The sequence below is a fragment of the Salvelinus fontinalis genome, chromosome 34, assembly GCF_029448725.1.
Source record: "Salvelinus fontinalis isolate EN_2023a chromosome 34, ASM2944872v1, whole genome shotgun sequence".
NCBI classification, from domain to species: domain Eukaryota; kingdom Metazoa; phylum Chordata; class Actinopteri; order Salmoniformes; family Salmonidae; genus Salvelinus; species Salvelinus fontinalis.
In genome coordinates, this window is record NC_074698.1 from 31,443,474 (window position 1) to 31,464,956 (window position 21,483).

Genomic DNA, 21,483 nt, shown 5'->3' on the forward strand with positions numbered 1-21,483 from the left:
TGATGGGGTATACTACAGACTAGGATCAATACATTAGACAGATAATCTACTGATGGGGTATACTACAGACTAGGATCAATACATTAGACAGATAATCTACTGATGGGGGTATACTACAGACTAGGATCAATACGTTAGACAGATAATCTACTGATACTGATGGGGGTATACTACAGACTAGGATCAATACATTAGACAGATAATCTACTGATGGGGGTATACTACAGACTAGGATCAATACGTTAGACAGATAATCTACTGATGGGGGTATACTACAGACTAGGATCAATACGTTAGACAGATAATCTACTGATACTGATGGGGGTATACTACAGACTAGGATCAATACGTTAGACAGATAATCTACTGATGGGGGTATACTACAGACTAGGATCAATACATTAGACGGATAATCTACTGATGGGGGTATACTACAGACTAGGATCAATACGTTAGACAGATAATCTACTGATGGGGTATACTACAGACTAGGATCAATACGTTAGACAGATAATCTACTGATACTGATGGGGGTATACTACAGACTAGGATCAATACGTTAGACAGATAATCTACTGATGGGGGTATACTACAGACTAGGATCAATACGTTAGACAGATAATCTACTGATACTGATGGGGGTATACTACAGACTAGGATCAATACGTTAGACTGATAATCTACTGATGGGGGTATACTACAGACTAGTATCAATACGTTAGACAGATAATCTACTGATACTGATGGGGTATACTACAGACTAGGATCAATACGTTAGACAGATAATCTACTGATGGGGGTATACTACAGACTAGGATCAATACATTAGACAGATAATCTACTGATGGGGGTATACTACAGACTAGGATCAATACGTTAGACAGATAATCTACTGATGGGGTATACTACAGACTAGGATCAATACATTAGACAGATAATCTACTGATACTGATGGGGGTATACTACAGACTAGGATCAATACGTTAGACAGATAATCTACTGATACTGATGGGGGTATACTACAGACTAGGATCAATACGTTAGACAGATAATCTACTGATACTGATGGGGGTATACTACAGACTAGGATCAATACGTTTGACAGATAATCTACTGATGGGGTATACTACAGACTAGGATCAATACGTTAGACAGATAATCTACTGATACTGATGGGGGTATACTACAGACTAGGATCAATACGTTAGACAGATAATCTACTGATGGGGTATACTACAGACTAGGATCAATACGTTAGACAGATAATCTACTGATGGGGTATACTACAGACTAGGATCAATACGTTAGACAGATAATCTACTGATACTGATGGGGGTATACTACAGACTAGGATCAATACGTTAGACAGATAATCTACTGATGGGGTATACTACAGACTAGGATCAATACGTTAGACAGATAATCTACTGATACTGATGGGGGTATACTACAGACTAGGATCAATACGTTTGACAGATAATCTACTGATGGGGTATACTACAGACTAGGATCAATACGTTAGACAGATAATCTACTGATGGGGGTATACTACAGACTAGGATCAATACATTAGACAGATAATCTACTGATACTGATGGGGGTATACTACAGACTAGGATCAATACATTAGACAGATAATCTACTGATGGGGTATACTACAGACTAGGATCAATACATTAGACAGATAATCTACTGATACTGTTGGGGTATACTACAGACTAGGATCAATACGTTAGACAGATAATCTACTGATACTGATGGGGGTATACTACAGACTGGGATCAATACGTTAGACAGATAATCTACTGATACTGATGGGGTATACTACAGACTAGGATCAATACGTTAGACAGATAATCTACTGATGGGGGTATACTACAGACTAGGATCAATACGTTAGACAGATAATCTACTGATGGGGGTATACTACAGACTAGGATCAATACGTTAGACAGATAATCTACTGATACTGATGGGGGTATACTACAGACTAGGATCAATACGTTAGACAGATAATCTACTGATGGGGTATACTACAGACCAGGATCAATACATTAGACAGATAATCTACTGATACTGATGGGGTATACTACAGACCAGGATCAATACATTAGACAGATCATCTACTGATACTGATGGGGTATACTACAGACCAGGATCAATACATTAGACAGATAATCTACTGATGGGGGTATACTACAGACTAGGATCAATACGTTAGACAGATAATCTACTGATGGGGGTATACTACAGACTAGGATCAATACGTTAGACAGATAATCTACTGATACTGATGGGGGTATACTACAGACTAGGATCAATACGTTAGACAGATAATCTACTGATGGGGGTATACTACAGACTAGGATCAATACGTTAGACATATAATCTACTGATGGGGGTATACTACAGACTAGGATCAATACGTTAGACAGATAATCTACTGATGGGGGTATACTACAGACTAGGATCAATACGTTAGACAGATAATCTACTGATGGGGGTATACTACAGACTAGGATCAATACGTTAGACAGATAATCTACTGATACTGATGGGGGTATACTACAGACTAGGATCAATACGTTAGACAGATAATCTACTGATACTGATGGGGGTATACTACAGACTAGGATCAATACGTTAGACAGATAATCTACTGATACTGATGGGGGTATACTACAGACTAGGATCAATACATTAGACAGATAATCTACTGATACTGATGGGGGTATACTACAGACTAGGATCAATACATTAGACAGATAATCTACTGATGGGGGTATACTACAGACTAGGATCAATACGTTAGACAGATAATCTACTGATACTGATGGGGGTATACTACAGACTAGGATCAATACGTTAGACTTATAATCTACTGATGGGGGTATACTACAGACTAGGATCAATACATTAGACAGATAATCTACTGATGGGGTATACTACAGACTAGGATCAATACGTAGACAGATAATCTACTGATGGGGGTATACTACAGACTAGGATCAATACGTTAGACAGATAATCTACTGATACTGATGGGGGTATACTACAGACTAGGATCAATACGTTAGACAGATAATCTACTGATGGGGTATACTACAGACTAGGATCAATACGTTAGACAGATAATCTACTGATGGGGGTATACTACAGACTAGGATCAATACGTTAGACAGATAATCTACTGATGGGGGTATACTACAGACTAGGATCAATACGTTAGACAGATAATCTACTGATGGGGTATACTACAGACTAGGATCAATACGTTAGACAGATAATCTACTGATGGGGGTATACTACAGACTAGGATCAATACGTTAGACTGATAATCTACTGATACTGATGGGGGTATACTACAGACTAGGATCAATACGTTAGACAGATAATCTACTGATGGGGGTATACTACAGACTAGGATCAATACGTTAGACATATAATCTACTGATGGGGGTATACTACAGACTAGGATCAATACGTTAGACAGATAATCTACTGATGGGGGTATACTACAGACTAGGATCAATACGTTAGACAGATAATCTACTGATGGGGGTATACTACAGACTAGGATCAATACGTTAGACAGATAATCTACTGATACTGATGGGGGTATACTACAGACTAGGATCAATACGTTAGACAGATAATCTACTGATACTGATGGGGGTATACTACAGACTAGGATCAATACGTTAGACAGATAATCTACTGATACTGATGGGGGTATACTACAGACTAGGATCAATACATTAGACAGATAATCTACTGATACTGATGGGGGTATACTACAGACTAGGATCAATACATTAGACAGATAATCTACTGATGGGGGTATACTACAGACTAGGATCAATACGTTAGACAGATAATCTACTGATACTGATGGGGGTATACTACAGACTAGGATCAATACGTTAGACTTATAATCTACTGATGGGGGTATACTACAGACTAGGATCAATACATTAGACAGATAATCTACTGATGGGGTATACTACAGACTAGGATCAATACGTAGACAGATAATCTACTGATGGGGGTATACTACAGACTAGGATCAATACGTTAGACAGATAATCTACTGATACTGATGGGGGTATACTACAGACTAGGATCAATACGTTAGACAGATAATCTACTGATGGGGTATACTACAGACTAGGATCAATACGTTAGACAGATAATCTACTGATGGGGGTATACTACAGACTAGGATCAATACGTTAGACAGATAATCTACTGATGGGGGTATACTACAGACTAGGATCAATACGTTAGACAGATAATCTACTGATGGGGTATACTACAGACTAGGATCAATACGTTAGACAGATAATCTACTGATGGGGGTATACTACAGACTAGGATCAATACGTTAGACTGATAATCTACTGATACTGATGGGGGTATACTACAGACTAGGATCAATACGTTAGACAGATAATCTACTGATACTGATGGGGTATACTACAGACTAGGATCAATACGTTAGACAGATAATCTACTGATGGGGTATACTACAGACTAGGATCAATACGTTAGACTGATAATCACATGCATGCTAGGATGCATCATGTTAGGGTTTAGTGGACTAGGAGTTAGGATGCATCATGTTAGGGCTTGGGGGTCTAGGAGTTAGGATGCATCATGTTAGGGCTTGGGGGACTAGGAGTTAGGATGCATCCTGTTAGGGTTTAGGGGACTAGGAGTTAGGATGCATCATGTTAGGGCTTAGGGGTCTAGGAGTTAGGATGCATCATGTTAGGGCCTGGGGACTAGGAGTTAGGATGCATCATGTTAGGGCTTGGGGGACTAGGAGTTAGGATGCATCATGTTAGGGCTTAGGGGACTAGGAGTTAGGATGCATCATGTGAGGGCTTGGGGACTAGGAGTTAGGATGCATCATGTGAGGCCTTGGGGGACTAGGAGTTAGGATGCATCATGTTAGGGCTTGGGGACTAGGAGTTAGGATGCATCATGTTAGGGCTTAGGGGACTAGGAGTTAGGATGCATCATGTTAGGGCTTGGGGGACTAGGAGTTAGGATGCATCATGTGAGGGCTTGGGGACTAGGAGTTAGGATGCATGTGAGGGCTTAGGGGACTAGGATGCATCATGTTAGGGCTTGGGGGACTAGGAGATAGGATGCATCATGTTAGGGCTTGGGGACTAGGAGATAGGGTGCATCATGTTAGGGCTTGGGGACTAGGAGTTAGGATGCATCATGTTAGGGCTTGGGGACTAGGAGTTAGGATGCATCATGTTAGGGCTTAGGGACTAGGAGTTAGGATGCATCATGTGAGGGCTTAGGGGACTAGGAGTTAGGATGCATCATGTTAGGGCTTGGGGACTAGGAGTTAGGATGCATCATGTTAGGGCTTGGGGACTAGGAGTTAGGATGCATCATGTTAGGGCTTAGGGGACTAGGAGTTAGGATGCATCATGTTAGGGCTTAGGGGACTAGGAGTTAGGATGCATCATGTTAGGGCCTGGGGACTAGGAGTTAGGATGCATCATGTTAGGGCTTGGGGACTAGGAGTTAGGATGCATCATGTTAGGGCTTAGGGGACTAGGAGTTAGGATGCATCATGTTAGGGCTTAGGGGACTAGGAGTTAGGATGCATCATGTGAGGGTTTAGGGGACTAGGAGTTAGGATGCATCATGTTAGGGCTTAGGGGACTAGGAGTTAGGATGCATCATGTTAGGGCTTAGGGGACTAGGAGTTAGGATGCATCATGTTAGGGCTTAGGGGACTAGGAGTTAGGATGCATCATGTGAGGGCTTGGTGACTAGGAGTTAGGATGCATCATGTTAGGGCTTGGGGACTAGGAGTTAGGATGCATCATGTTAGGGCTTGGGGACTAGGAGTTAGGATGCATGTGAGGGCTTAGGGGACTAGGATGCATCATGTTAGGGCTTAGGGACTAGGAGTTAGGATGCATCATGTTAGGGCTTAGGGACTAGGAGTTAGGATGCATCATGTTAGGGCTTGGGGACTAGGAGTTAGGATGCATCATGTTAGGGCTTAGGGGTCTAGGAGTTAGGATGCATCATGTTAGGGCTTAGGGGTCTAGGAGTTAGGATGCATCATGTTAGGGCTTGGGGACTAGGAGTTAGGATGCATCATGTTAGGGCTTAGGGGACTAGGAGTTAGGATGCATCATGTTAGGGCTTAGGGGACTAGGATGCATCATGTTAGGGCTTGGGGGACTAGGAGTTAGGATGCATCATGTTAGGGCTTGGGGGGACTAGGAGTTAGGATGCATCATGTTAGGGCTTAGGGGTCTAGGAGTTAGGATGCATCATGTTAAGGCTTAGGGGACTAGGAGTTAGGATGCATCATGTTAGGGCTTGGGGACTAGGAGTTAGGATGCATCATGTTAGGGCTTGGGGGACTAGGAGTTAGGATGCATCATGTTAGGGCTTGGGGGACTAGGAGTTAGGATGCATCATGTTAGGGCTTGGGGGACTAGGAGTTAGGATGCATCATGTTAGGGCTTGGGGACTAGGAGTTAGGATGCATCATGTGAGGGCTTAGTGGACTAGGAGTTAGGATGCATCATGTTAGGGCCTGGGGACTAGGAGTTAGGATGCATCATGTGAGGGCTTGGGGACTAGGAGTTAGGATGCATCATGTGAGGGCTTGGTGACTAGGAGTTAGGATGCATCATGTTAGGGCCTGGGGACTAGGAGTTAGGATGCATCATGTTAGGGCCTGGGGACTAGGAGTTAGGATGCATCATGTGAGGGCTTGGGGACTAGGAGCTAGGATGCATCGGGTTAGGGTTTAGGGGACTAGGAGTTAGGATGCATCATGTTAGGGTTTAGGGGACTAGGAGTTAGGATGCATCATGTTAGGGCTTGGGGACTAGGAGTTAGGATGCATCATGTGAGGGCTTAGTGGACTAGGAGTTAGGATGCATCATGTTAGGGCTTAGGGGTCTAGGAGTTAGGATGCATCATGTTAAGGCTTAGGGGACTAGGAGTTAGGATGCATCATGTTAGGGCTTGGGGACTAGGAGTTAGGATGCATCATGTTAGGGCTTGGGGGACTAGGAGTTAGGATGCATCATGTTAGGGCTTGGGGGACTAGGAGTTAGGATGCATCATGTTAGGGCTTGGGGGACTAGGAGTTAGGATGCATCATGTTAGGGCTTGGGGACTAGGAGTTAGGATGCATCATGTGAGGGCTTAGTGGACTAGGAGTTAGGATGCATCATGTTAGGGCCTGGGGACTAGGAGTTAGGATGCATCATGTGAGGGCTTGGGGACTAGGAGTTAGGATGCATCATGTGAGGGCTTGGTGACTAGGAGTTAGGATGCATCATGTTAGGGCCTGGGGACTAGGAGTTAGGATGCATCATGTTAGGGCCTGGGGACTAGGAGTTAGGATGCATCATGTGAGGGCTTGGGGACTAGGAGCTAGGATGCATCGGGTTAGGGTTTAGGGGACTAGGAGTTAGGATGCATCATGTTAGGGTTTAGGGGACTAGGAGTTAGGATGCATCATGTTAGGGCTTGGGGACTAGGAGTTAGGATGCATCATGTTAGGGCTTGGGGACTAGGAGCTAGGATGCATCATGTTAGGGTTTAGGGGAATAGTAGTTAGGATGCATCATGTTAGGGCTTAGGGGTCTAGGAGTTAGGATGCATCATGTTAGGGCTTAGGGGTCTAGGAGTTAGAATGCATCATGTTAGGGCTTAGGGGTCTAGGAGTTAGGATGCATCATGTTAATGCTTGGGGACTAGGAGTTAGGATGCATCATGTTAGGGCTTAGGGGACTAGGAGTTAGGATGCATCATGTTAGGGCTTGGGGACTAGGAGTTAGGATGCATCATGTTAGGGCTTGGGGTCTAGGAGTTAGGACGCATCATGTTAAGGCTTAGGGGACTAGGAGATAGGATGCATCATGTTAGGGCTTGGGGACTAGGAGTTAGGATGCATCATGTTAGGGCTTAGGGGACTAGGAGTTAGGATGCATCATGTTAGGGCTTGGGGACTAGGAGTTAGGATGCATCATGTTAGGGCTTGGGGACTAGGAGTTAGGATGCATCATGTTAGGGCTTAGGGGACTAGGAGTTAGGATGCATCATGTTAGGGCTTGGGGACTAGGAGTTAGGATGCATCATGTGAGGGCTTGGGGTCTAGGAGTTAGGATGCATCATGTGAGGGCTTGGGGACTAGGAGCTAGGATGCATCGGGTTAGGGTTTAGGGGACTAGGAGTTAGGATGCATCATGTTAGGGTTTAGGGGACTAGGAGTTAGGATGCATCATGTTAGGGCTTGGGGACTAGGAGTTAGGATGCATCATGTTAGGGCTTGGGGACTAGGAGCTAGGATGCATCATGTTAGGGTTTAGGGGAATAGTAGTTAGGATGCATCATGTTAGGGCTTAGGGGTCTAGGAGTTAGGATGCATCATGTTAGGGCTTAGGGGTCTAGGAGTTAGAATGCATCATGTTAGGGCTTAGGGGTCTAGGAGTTAGGATGCATCATGTTAGGGCTTGGGGACTAGGAGTTAGGATGCATCATGTTAGGGCTTAGGGGACTAGGAGTTAGGATGCATCATGTTAGGGCTTAGGGGTCTAGGAGTTAGGATGCATCATGTTAGGGCTTAGGGGTCTAGGAGTTAGGATGCATCATGTTAGGGCTTAGGGGTCTAGGAGTTAGGATGCATCATGTTAGGGCTTGGGGGACTAGGAGTTAGGATGCATCATGTTAGGGCTTGGGGGACTAGGAGTTAGGATGCATCATGTTAGGGCTTGGGGGTCTAGGAGTTAGGATGCATCATGTTAGGGCTTGGGGGACTAGGAGTTAGGATGCATCATGTTAGGGCTTAGGGGACTAGGAGTTAGGATGCATCATGTTAGGGCTTGGGGGACTAGGAGTTAGGGTGCATCATGTTAGGGCTTAGGGGTCTAGGAGTTAGGATGCATCATGTTAGGGCTTGGGGGACTAGGAGTTAGGATGCATCATGTTAGGGCTTAGGGGACTAGGAGTTAGGATGCATCATGTGAGGGCTTGGGGACTAGGAGTTAGGATGCATCATGTGAGGGCTTGGGGACTAGGAGTTAGGATGCATCATGTTAGGGCTTGGGGGTCTAGGAGTTAGGATGCATCATGTGAGGGCTTGGGGACTAGGAGTTAGGATGCATCATGTTAGGGCTTGGGGACTAGGAGTTAGGATGCATCATGTGAGGGCTTAGTGGACTAGGAGTTAGGATGCATCATGTTAGGGCCTGGGGACTAGGAGTTAGGATGCATCATGTTAGGGCCTGGGGACTAGGAGTTAGGATGCATCATGTTAGGGCTTGGGGACTAGGAGTTAGGATGCATCATGTTAGGGCTTGGGGACTAGGAGTTAGGGTGCATCATGTGAGGGCTTGGGGACTAGGAGTTAGGATGCATCATGTTAGGGCTTAGGGGACTAGGAGTTAGGATGCATCATGTTAGGGCTTGGGGGACTAGGAGTTAGGGTGCATCATGTGAGGGCTTGGGGGACTAGGAGTTAGGATGCATCATGTTAGGGCTTGGGGACTAGGAGTTAGGGTGCATCATGTGAGGGCTTGGGGACTAGGAGTTAGGATGCATCATGTTAGGGCTTAGGGGACTAGGAGTTAGGATGCATCATGTTAGGGCTTGGGGACTAGGAGTTAGGATGCATCATGTTAGGGCTTGGGGACTAGGAGTTAGGATGCATCATGTGAGGGCTTAGGGGACTAGGAGTTAGGGTGCATCATGTTAGGGCTTGGGGACTAGGAGTTAGGATGCATCATGTTAGGGCTTGGGGACTAGGAGTTAGGATGCATCATGTTAGGGCTTAGGGGACTAGGAGTTAGGATGCATCATGTTAGGGCTTGGGGGCTAGGAGTTAGGATGCATCATGTTAGGGCTTGGGGGACTAGGAGTTAGGATGCATCATGTTAGGGCTTAGGGGACTAGGATGCATCATGTTAGGGCTTGGGGGACTAGGAGTTAGGATGCATCATGTTAGGGCTTAGGGGACTAGGAGTTAGGATGCATCATGTTAGGGCTTGGGGACTAGGAGTTAGGATGCATCATGTTAGGGCTTAGGGGACTAGGAGTTAGGATGCATCATGTTAGGGCTTAGGGGACTAGGAGTTAGGATGCATCATGTTAGGGCTTAGGGGGACTAGGAGTTAGGATGCATCATGTTAGGGCTTAGGGGACTAGGAGTTAGGATGCATCATGTTAGGGCTTAGGGGACTAGGAGTTAGGATGCATCATGTTAGGGCTTAGGGGACTAGGAGTTAGGATGCATCATGTGAGGGCTTAGGGGACTAGGAGTTAGGATGCATCATGTTAGGGCTTAGGGGACTAGGAGTTAGGATGCATCATGTTAGGGCTTAGGGGACTAGGAGTTAGGATGCATCATGTTAGGGCTTAGGGGACTAGGAGTTAGGATGCATCATGTGAGGGCTTAGGGGACTAGGAGTTAGGATGCATCATGTTAGGGCTTAGGGGACTAGGAGTTAGGATGCATCATGTTAGGGCTTGGGGAACTAGGAGTTAGGATGCATCATGTGAGGGCTTGGGGACTAGGAGTTAGGATGCATGTGAGGGCTTAGGGGACTAGGAGTTAGGATGCATCATGTTAGGGCTTGGGGGACTAGGAGTTAGGATGCATCATGTTAGGGCTTAGGGGACTAGGAGTTAGGATGCATCATGTTAGGGCTTGGGGACTAGGAGTTAGGATGCATCATGTTAGGGCTTGGGGACTAGGAGTTAGGATGCATCATGTTAGGGCTTAGGGGACTAGGAGTTAGGATGCATCATGTTAGGGCTTAGGGGACTAGGAGTTAGGATGCATCATGTTAGGGCTTGGGGACTAGGAGTTAGGATGCATCATGTGAGGGCTTGGGGAACTAGGAGTTAGGATGCATCATGTGAGGGCTTGGGGACTAGGAGTTAGGATGCATGTGAGGGCTTGGGGACTAGGAGATAGGATGCATGTGAGGGCTTAGGGGACTAGGATGCATCATGTTAGGGCTTGGGGGACTAGGAGATAGGATGCATGTGAGGGCTTAGGGGACTAGGAGTTAGAATGCATTATGTGAGGGTTTGGTTACTAGGAGTTAGGATGCATCATGTTAGGGCCTGGGGACTAGGAGATAGGATGCATCATGTGAGGGCTTAGGGGACTAGGAGTTAGGATGCATCATGTGAGGACTTAGGGGACTAGGAGCTAGGATGCATGTGAGGAATGGTGTCAGGTCAATGTGTGTGTATTTAACACGTCTGTAGCTGTAATAGTGTGTTAACACTTCTGTCTGTTTGGACGTAGCAGTTAGCCACCTAGCTAGCTAGCGGCTCCTACACTTCTGAGTGAACACTGACCGCTCAACACTACAACACACAACCAGGGGACACTGTGTGAACCCTAAATGCTTCTCCAGCCAGATCTGACCACTACCGCTGCACTTTAAAACCAGGATCAACCGTGCTCTGTATAAGGCCTTAAGAAAAACATTTGATTTCTTCCATTTGATTTCCTCCTTTTTTCTCATAAATCGGTAAGAGAGAGAGAGAGAGAGAGAGAGAGAGAGAGAGAGAGAGAGAGAGAGAGAGAGAGAGAGAGAGAGAGAGACAGAGAGAGAGAGACAGAGAGAGAGAGAGAGAGAGAGAGAGAGAGGTAGAGAGAGAGAGAGAGAAAGATAGAGAGAGAGAGAGAGAGAGAGAGAGAGACAGAGAGAGAGAGACAGAGAGAGAGACAGAGAGAGAGAGAGAGAGAGAGAGAGAGAGAGAGAGAGAGAGTAGAGAGAGAGAGACAGAGAGAGAGAGAGAGAGAGAGAGAGAGAGAGACAGAGAGAGAGAGACAGAGAGAGAGAGACAGAGAGAGAGAGAGAGAGAGAGAGAGAGAGAGAGAGAGAGGTAGAGAGAGAGAGACAGAGAGAGAGAGGTAGAGAGAGAGAGAGAGAGAGAAGGGGCGTTTCACAAGCGGCTATAGTTTAGTTGCAGTAAGCAGCAGCGTGTTACGCGGCGACGCGCCCGGTTCCGTGACACCGGACCAATCAGATCGCGCAAATCCGAAAGTTTACCTTTTATGGCTCGAGCCGGGCATCTGACCGGAGATAAAAACCACGCGCCCACCGTATACCGGCTCACTTTTGAGGCGCCGTCATACGCAGTTCGTGCGGGATATCATTTACCCTTGAAACAGGTTTCCTTAACAGCGACAAGCCACCCCCCCCTAAAACCAAAAGGTAAGAATAGCGACATTTCTCAACTATTTCATGGCGTTTGTTTGATAACAGATACAAAGTAAACACCGATCTGGCTGCATATTTGAGTATTTAATCTGGTTTAATATAGTGAGGACTTGAACTACAACGCTGTTTGTGAGATAAAGGGTAGATTAACTAGTTAATATGCTGGTTTTAAGTCATATGCATGGTGTATCGGGTTCAGTAGATTGTGTTGGTTGGGTTTGAAACAGTTTGATTTTATAAATGGACATCCTGTTTAATGAATTTATATGCAGGTGTAACTGCGTGACTTGTTAGGTAATCCATAACCGGCTTAAACCCATACAACGGTCCCCTGCAGTAAAATGTATTTTGTATTAACATATGAATGTGTTAAAAGGTGTTAATTTCCCAGCCGGTTGGATCCCCCGGTAAAAGAGGCTCAGGGACGGTCGTCTTTGTGTTGCGCTCTGCGGCTGGGGGGGTTGAGACCTGGTTTAACCTGCTAGTTAGCTTAGCAACATTTTTAACACCCTCCATTTCAGACACTCGACACAGTTAGGACACTTAGACGAGCTATGGACATTAGACTCATTCACTCTATTGGTTGAGTACTACTTAAAGCCGTAGTTATTATACCCTGAGCGGTTAGTTAACGGTAAACCGTCCGGTCAGGAGGAAGGGCGACTTCCATCGGCAGTTACCAAGGCGTGGCCAGCAGGAAATGGCCTCTAGTCAGACAGGTTTATATTCACAACACTTGTCTTGGCAGTTAACTAGCTGCATATTAAATGATTATGGCTTGTTTTTTTGTTCTCTTGTTGGAGAGCAGTTATTACCTGTGAAGAGTTAACAAAGCGTTTAAGTTTTATAAATATTAATTTTTCAAGTCATAACGCATATTTAAGTCGGGATTTCTACACGGTCACATTCCAGGTTTTTTGGAGGTTTATAAAATGGCGGCTGGGGGTGAAATACTACTTGGGTAAAGAGGGAGTGGTCACGTCCGGGTTTTGTCAAAAATGTTCCTTTACTGGTTGTGAACCGCGAAAGCTGCACAGACTCCAAAACATGTCCTTATATGGTAATGTCGAAGATGCAAGCGCCACTTTCCTTTGTCTAGAGGGCGCAGTGCGGTTTCCACCTAGCGGTCAGAACGCAGCATTACAACCTGTCAGGAAGTCAGAACGTGTTGCGTCATGTCGTCACAGGGCGCTGTGCGGAAGTGTTTCTAAGGGGTGACGCTGTATGTTTTCTCAAGCGTTAGTGTTTGTAATCATTTTAACGTCCGGTTTCTTTTTTTTGCAGTTCAAAATGGAAGATGAAATCGCCGCACTGGTTGTTGACAACGGATCCGGTATGTGCAAAGCCGGATTCGCCGGAGATGACGCGCCTCGTGCTGTCTTCCCCTCCATCGTCGGTCGTCCCAGGCATCAGGTGAGGAACGAGGGTTTTACCGAGAAATGGACCTGTTATTGCTAATGCCCAAATGTAAACAAAACAAATCATATCATGGGCCTTGAAACATTTTCAACTTTAAAATATTACAGATTGTTGTAGTTTGATTTGTTTATCATTAATTATAGGCCTAGTGACTAGATGAACCATCCCATAGTATAGATTACATCCCTGAAGTGGCTACATTACAACCAGCACCTTCTCAAAGTAGTCAGACTTACTACTGAGCACATTGCTAACTTAGTAGTTGTAAATGCTAACCCCATCCAATCTAGTAGTTGGTATGCTAGCTGTGTCCTAGCTAGCGGCTGTATATGCTAACCCTGTCCTGTCTTCAGGGAGTGATGGTTGGGATGGGCCAGAAAGACAGCTACGTGGGAGACGAGGCTCAGAGCAAGAGAGGTATCCTGACTCTGAAGTACCCCATCGAGCACGGCATCGTCACCAACTGGGACGACATGGAGAAGATCTGGCATCACACCTTCTACAACGAGCTGAGAGTGGCTCCAGAGGAGCACCCCGTCTTGCTCACAGAGGCCCCCCTCAACCCCAAAGCCAACAGGGAGAAGATGACCCAGGTACGTCCCCCTCTCCTCCTCTACCCTCTCCCTCTACCCTCTCCTCCTCTACGGTTCAGTTCTGCCTTCTCTTTCCTCACGTTCTCCTCCTCTCCTCCAGGCCGTCTCTTCTGACAGCTGATTTGTCCTCCGTCTCTCTTTGGAAGCTGCAGGTCTTTCTCCTTTCTGTGTTTCTGCACCTTGCTGTCCTTAATGACTGTTATGGCTCGTAGAGCAGTTGCATCACTTTAATGATGACCTTTCTAACAAGACGACGGCTCTCTGCCAGCTGACGTACTGTATCAACAGCAACACAGACTCTACAGGGGGTCTGTGTCGACCTGCACGGCCCGGTGGGACGGACTGCTGTGTCTCTAAACTGTTTCTCTCCACTAACTTGTTACCCCTTAACTCACTAGATCGCATGTTGTGATTCTCATCCCTCTCTGCTGTGGTCCTCTAGCACCTTGAAACTCACCCCTCTCCTCTTGTCTCCCCCCAGATCATGTTTGAGACCTTCAACACCCCTGCCATGTACGTTGCCATCCAGGCCGTGCTGTCCCTGTACGCCTCCGGCCGAACCACCGGTATCGTCATGGACTCCGGTGACGGTGTGACCCACACAGTACCCATCTACGAGGGCTACGCTCTGCCCCACGCCATCCTGCGTCTGGATCTGGCCGGCCGCGACCTCACAGACTACCTGATGAAGATCCTGACGGAGCGAGGCTACAGCTTCACCACCACGGCCGAGAGGGAAATCGTTCGCGACATCAAGGAGAAGCTGTGCTACGTGGCGTTGGACTTTGAGCAGGAGATGGGCACCGCCGCCTCCTCTTCCTCCCTGGAGAAGAGCTACGAGCTGCCTGACGGACAGGTCATCACCATCGGCAACGAGAGGTTCCGCTGCCCAGAGGCCCTCTTCCAGCCCTCCTTTCTCGGTGAGTCTCTTTAACGAACCTCTCTGGAACAGCCGATCCGTGTCAGTCTGGCAGCTGTCTTGTGTTGCGATTGCCCCCGTAGTGACGGCCATTTTGTCTCCTCTCTCTCTCTCCAGGTATGGAGTCCTGCGGCATCCACGAGACGACCTACAACTCCATCATGAAGTGTGACGTGGACATCCGTAAGGACCTGTACGCCAACACGGTGCTGTCCGGAGGAACCACCATGTACCCCGGCATCGCTGACAGGATGCAGAAGGAGATCACCTCTCTGGCCCCGTCCACCATGAAGATCAAGGTGAGAATCAACAACCACTACCTCTCCGTCCCTTATGAAGACCTACCTACACAGGACGCAACAAGCACTACCAACTAGGACGAATACCAGTCATCTAATTGGATGTACTGTCAACATTAGTATACCGGTTCTCACTACTAGTAGGCTTAGCTACCAGACCCTTATAAAGATCACTAATACACAGCTATTACAGTAGTCTAACACTGTAAAATTAACCCATTCATACCTTAAACAGCAATACAATATGGTACTTAGTATCCAGTAGACTTATCTGCAGTCCTGCCCTTATCCTTTACTTTAACCATGTCTCTCTGCTGCCACTGTGGTCAGATGTTAGTACTGCGGTCTAAACCATGTTAATTTAGCCTTAATGTCTCTCTGCTGCCACCGTGTGGTCAGATGTTAGTACTGCGCTCTAAACATGTTAATTTAGCCTTAATGTCTCTCTGCTGCCACCGTGTGGTCAGATGTTAGTACTGCGGTCTAAACCATGTTAATTTAGCCTTAATGTCTCTCTGCTGCCACCGTGTGGTCAGATGTTAGTACTGCGGTCTAAACCATGTTAATTTAGCTTTAATGTCTCTCTGCTGCCACCGTGTGGTCAGATGTTAGTACTGTGGTCTAAACATGTTAATTTAACCATGTCTCTCTGCTGCCACTGTGGTCAGATGTTAGTACTGCGGTCTAAACCATGTTAATTTAACCCTCTCCTCCAGATCATCGCCCCTCCAGAGCGTAAATACTCCGTCTGGATCGGAGGCTCCATCCTGGCATCTCTCTCCACCTTCCAGCAGATGTGGATCAGCAAGCAGGAATACGATGAGTCTGGTCCCTCCATCGTCCACCGTAAATGCTTCTAAACCAACAGACTGTTCCCATCCCAAACGACCAACCCAGCCACCCGACTACCACTTCAGCTCTGCCACCAGACACACCACCCAGAGAGAGAGAGGGGGCCGCGGAGTGGAGCCCAAACCCAGCTTCTCAGTCTCATTGGCATGGCTTCTGTTATATTGGCGCTTTTTTTTTTTAGACTCAGGATCTGTGAGAAAATTACAACTGGAACGGTGAAACAACAAAGGATTTTAGTAAAAAATTTAAGGACCCTGAGATTCTATCATGCAAACTGAGGACTTTAAAAAACAAACGACACATGTACATTCAGTTTCTTTCTTGAGTCATTCCAATTGTTTTGTTAACTTTTCAGAACAGGTATTTGCCTCTGTGAAGGCTGCCGGCTTCCGCCTCTCTGCCACAGCGATCTGTAACACGGGGCAGTATGGCTTGTATGTAAATTATGTCACAACGTCTTTTTTTTTTGTACTTGCAGCCTTAAAGTCTTGGTCCTGTTCATTTATTTTTATTTTTTTTGGTTTTTGTTTATGCAAATGAACCCGAGTGTGACCTCTGCTGGGGGGGGTCAGAGGTTATTGGGGTGCCAGAGGGACCACAGTAGGGGGGGGGGGCGGGTCAACTTGTACACTGACTAAACTCCCAATAAAGTGCACATGTGTTCCGACATGACTTCCTGTCTGAGACTCCTTACTTCCTGTACTGTTCACTTTTGGGGGTCAAGCCGATTTAAAGTTACGTAACAGGGGTTTAGTGTGTTCCAGTCAAACCACCATACTGGTTCGTTCCTACGGCACAGCTAGAGGAACTATCCTGCGCTTTGACAGAACGTACTTCAATCTCTCCTCGCTACCTAAAGATGATTAGATTAATGTAAATCTCTAGCTAATTGTCTGCTAGTGATATAACGGGTGCTATTTATTTAACTAGGCAAGTCAGTTAACATTCTTATTTACAATGACGGTCTAGGAATGGTGGTTAACTGCCTGTATACTATACTGGCTAGGTTGTGGATCAATGCATTAGAACAGGGTCTCCAACCTTCTGATCAGTGTTTTGGCGAGGAACTGGTTGCCAGATTGGATGTTTTTCTAGTTTTCAAATGGGCATCATCTCATCTCTCCTGCAATGCTCCTCTGGGTCCTAAATTCACCATCTCTGGTATACCTCTGTCAACATAATGGGTAAACTAAGTAGGCCATATTTGTAATTCAGTTTTCCACTCATACCTTTTTAGGTTTCAAATATGAGTAATTTCCCTTTGTGATTTAGGGAGTACGAATGTTCTGGACAAACGACGGTTCTCTACTGCTGCTCGTTCAATGCCAACGTTTCCAAATAACTACACGTGATATTTCTGGCAGGTAAGTGTACTTTGCGGTTAACATTTAAATTGGAAAGTATGTCTACACAGGTTTGGCATGTTGATTAGCTGTGAGTTTGAGATTAAATGACAATGTGAAAGTTGCATGAACTTTTCAGAATAGTTTTTTTTGTCGAGTTGCTCCGGTGGGCTGGTAGCTCACGATTAACCTGGAGACACCTGTATATCAAATGTTTTTATGACGCATTTTTACAGCAAAGTACATGCGTGAGTCTGAACGGGTCCAACTAAACATGGTTCTGATGGTCGATTTGAGACAGTCTCATCAACAGCCAACAGGACTTTAGTCGGGTCACAGTTCTGATGAAGTCCATCTCATATAGCCTGGGTACCAGTACCAAAGTACAGAGTAAAGGGTCTGAAAACGTATGTAAAAACGATATTTTGCTATGTCACTGGGGCTATTGTGATGTCATTCTGGGGTATTGTGATGTCATTATGGGCTATTGTGATGTCATTCTGGGGTATTGTGATGTCATTCTGGGGTATTGTGATGTCATTATGGGGTATTGTGTGTAGATTGATGAGGAAAGAAACAATTGAATACATTTTAGAACGAGGCTGGAACGTACCAATGTGGAAAAAGTCAAGGGGTCTGAATACTTCCCATAGGCACTGTCAATAAAACGCAATTCCCTTTGTTTTTTCATGCGCATTTCTCTGTCTATTCTGACCTTGAATTTAAGCATGAGAATATAGCATGTTATTCACCAAACTATTTGTTGGAGGTGGAACTAGAATAATATGTTCTTCATATTCTAACCTTGATTTCCTTCCGTCATAATTCTATCACGTTACCGATCGAGGAAACCGTGACTAAGGTTTAGCGAACCCTTCCGGTTCCAAGCGGGGAAAGCCTCTCCTTTTCTTACCCCACCCCCCCATAGAAATAACATAATTCGCCACACTCTGTCATTTATACATTGATATAAAATAGATACGCTTTTATTCAGAATGTTAATTGTATGCCTTCATAAGTTCTGCGTGAATGAAATGTGGAGACCCAAATGTATCGTCTTTCTGTAAGGCTGAGTTGATGTACGCGCTTTATACTGTGTTCATTATATTCCCGGGTTTTTCTCAGTTTTACTTGACAATTGATACCGTGTTAAATATGAGCCCCTATCGGGAGCCACCGTCAGTTAAACCCACATACATGTATTTCCATCCCCGCGTACCGTTCTTTCGTCTGTCACGTCCTTGTTCCTGAGGGTCGCTAGTATTAGCGGATTATATCCGGTTGACGTTGTGCACTGCTTTATATGTCGCCTGTTAGAATCACTATGGAACTCAGACCACACGAACCTGGAGCACGTAGCGGGTTATAACCTGGAGCACGTAGCAGGTTATAACCTGGAGCACGTAGCAGGTTATAACCTGGAGCACGTAGCGGGTTATAACCTGGAGCACGTAGCTGGTTATAACCTGAAGCACGTAGCGGGTTATAACCTGGAGCACGTTGCGGGTTATAACCTGGAGCACGTAGCGGGTTATAACCTGGAGCACGTAGCGGGTTATAACCTGGAGCACGTAGCGGGTTCAAACCTGGAGCACGTAGCAGGTTAAACCTGGAGCACGTAGCAGGTTAAACCTGGAGCACGTAGCAGGTTAAACCTGGAGCACGTAGCAGGTTATAACCTGGAGCACGTAGCAGGTTATAACCTGGAGCACGTAGCGGGTTATAACCTGGAGCACGTAGCAGGTTATAACCTGGAGCACGTATCAGGTTATAACCTGGAGCACGTAGCTGGGTTAAACCTGGAGCACGTAGCAGGTTAAACCTGGAGCACGTAGCAGGTTAAACCTGGAGCACGTAGCAGGTTAAACCTGGAGCACGTAGCAGGTTATAACCTGGAGCACGTAGCAGGTTATAACCTGGAGCACGTAGCGGGTTATAACCTGGAGCACGTAGCAGGTTATAACCTGGAGCACGTAGCAGGTTATAACCTGGAGCACGTAGCGGGTTATAACCTGGAGCACGTAGCAGGTTATAACCTGGAGCACGTAGCAGGTTATAACCTGGAGCACGTAGCTGGGTTAAACCTGGAGCACGTAGCAGGTTATAACCTGGAGCACGTAGCAGGTTAAACCTGGAGCACGTAGCAGGTTATAACCTGGAGCACGTAGCAGGTTATAACCTGGAGCACGTAGCAGGTTAAACCTGGAGCACGTAGCGGGTTAAACCTGGAGCACGTAGCGGGTTAAACCTGGAGCACGTAGCGGGTTAAACCTGGAGCACGTAGCGGGTTATAACCTGGAGCACAGTTCACTACGATCAGGACCGTTGTCATTCAGTTCCATGATTAGAGAGAATCAGGGTAGATTTATATTTTATATTGTTCAACCCCATATTGTACCCCTTTTCCCCCCACATTCCTATATTTCATAGATTGAACGTGAATATGACAACTCTCAGGATGAATCAAACCATTGTAATTTTTATTTTATTTATCAATATATTTAGTGTTTAAAGACTTTCCGAACCGTTTTTTCCTCATTCATACATAATTTGATAACCGTACATTCTAGTCTAAATAATCTACAAGATCAGAGTATTATTAAATCCACCCGTTGGTGTTGAAACGGACACGGATATTCATTGACGTCTTTCTGTCATTGATCTCTATATTGTGAACCCGTTCTGTCCATGTATTCTATTGAGTCTGCGCACAAAATATATCATTAAAGTTATACCATATTTAAAGGGATGGTTTAAACGTAAATGTACTTGAAAAACCCCCATTGAATGAAAACTCCGGGAGAAAATCTGTTGGCCATCAATTGGGAGGATTTCCAGCGTTGAATGACATTTATTCAGATCGCGCAAGGCAGCCAGACCTGCAGAGCGTGTTGCGCGACATGATAAGGTTAAGTAGCCTAGTCTGAATACCAAACACTGAGAAGTGTGCAGGAAAGGCGTGCTTTGGGAACGGTATAAATTCCTATGTCGGGATCGGTCCCAGAGTTGCGCACACCTTGATTGTACAATATTTGACAAATTATTCTCTAAAACACAGGTGTCAAACTCATTCCACGGGGGGCCGAGTGTCTGCGGGTTTTCGCTCCTCCCTTGTACTTGATTGATGAATTAACATCACTAATTAGTTAGGAACTCCCCACACCTGGTTGTCTAGGGCTTTATTGAAAGGAAAAACCAAAAACCTGCAGACACTAGGCCCTCCGTGGAATGAGTTTGACACCCCTGCTCTAAAACAAAAAAAAATGTCAAACTCTTGTCAAATTGGTTGTTGATCATTGCTTAGACAACCATAAATTGTCAAGCCGACTTAAATCAAAACGAGTAACTAGGCATTTTACAGTAAAGCAATGAGTGCGTACATTTTAAAACAAAAAAATCCTACCGGTCCTCCGTGGGAATCGAACACACAGCCCTCTAGTGTTGCAAGAGCTATGCTTTTACCCACTTGAGCCACGTCATCACAAACCGCTTGACGCCTCAATGTACGTAATGACTGGATTGTGCAACGTCTATCTCCATGGTGACGGAGAGTCAACAGGTTCAAACCTAGCTGACCAGCCTACTGTATGTACAATACACTAACGTACATGTACATTACGTGGTTTGTAAGGATGGTAAATTAATACTGTACCAACAAAAAAGTGGTTGTTTTCCCCGTGTTATTTGATGAATAAAAATATTTAATTTAATGTTGGATGTTTTGTGTCTTTGGCCGTAAACTTTGCACCTTTTGGATTCTTTCTGGATTCTATCAGAGACAACATCTCTTACAATCCCACCTATTGAATCCTGTTCATA

General features: G+C 45.5%; 1 protein-coding gene across 1 annotated transcript; it reads left to right on the forward strand.

The window, feature by feature from the left end:
* Window positions 1-12,122: 12,122 nt before the first annotated feature.
* Window positions 12,123-16,616, forward strand: LOC129833733 (actin, cytoplasmic 1). Its single transcript, XM_055898515.1, has 6 exons — window positions 12,123-12,233; window positions 13,524-13,652; window positions 14,012-14,251; window positions 14,733-15,171; window positions 15,288-15,469; window positions 16,186-16,616. The coding sequence occupies exons 2-6, from the start codon at window positions 13,530-13,532 to the stop codon at window positions 16,327-16,329; spliced, it is 1,128 nt and encodes a 375-aa protein (XP_055754490.1). The 5' UTR covers window positions 12,123-12,233; window positions 13,524-13,529; the 3' UTR covers window positions 16,330-16,616.
* Window positions 16,617-21,483: the final 4,867 nt, after the last annotated feature.

Bases quoted from the DNA above. Each gene is read 5' to 3' on its own strand.
- LOC129833733 (XM_055898515.1), top strand. From the start codon at position 13,530: ATGGAAGATGAAATCGCCGCACTGGTTGTTGACAACGGATCCGGTATG. The intron at 14,252-14,732 runs GTACGTCCCCCT...GTCTCCCCCCAG, and splicing joins ACAGGGAGAAGATGACCCAG to ATCATGTTTGAGACCTTCAA. The intron at 15,470-16,185 runs GTGAGAATCAAC...CCTCTCCTCCAG, and splicing joins CGTCCACCATGAAGATCAAG to ATCATCGCCCCTCCAGAGCG.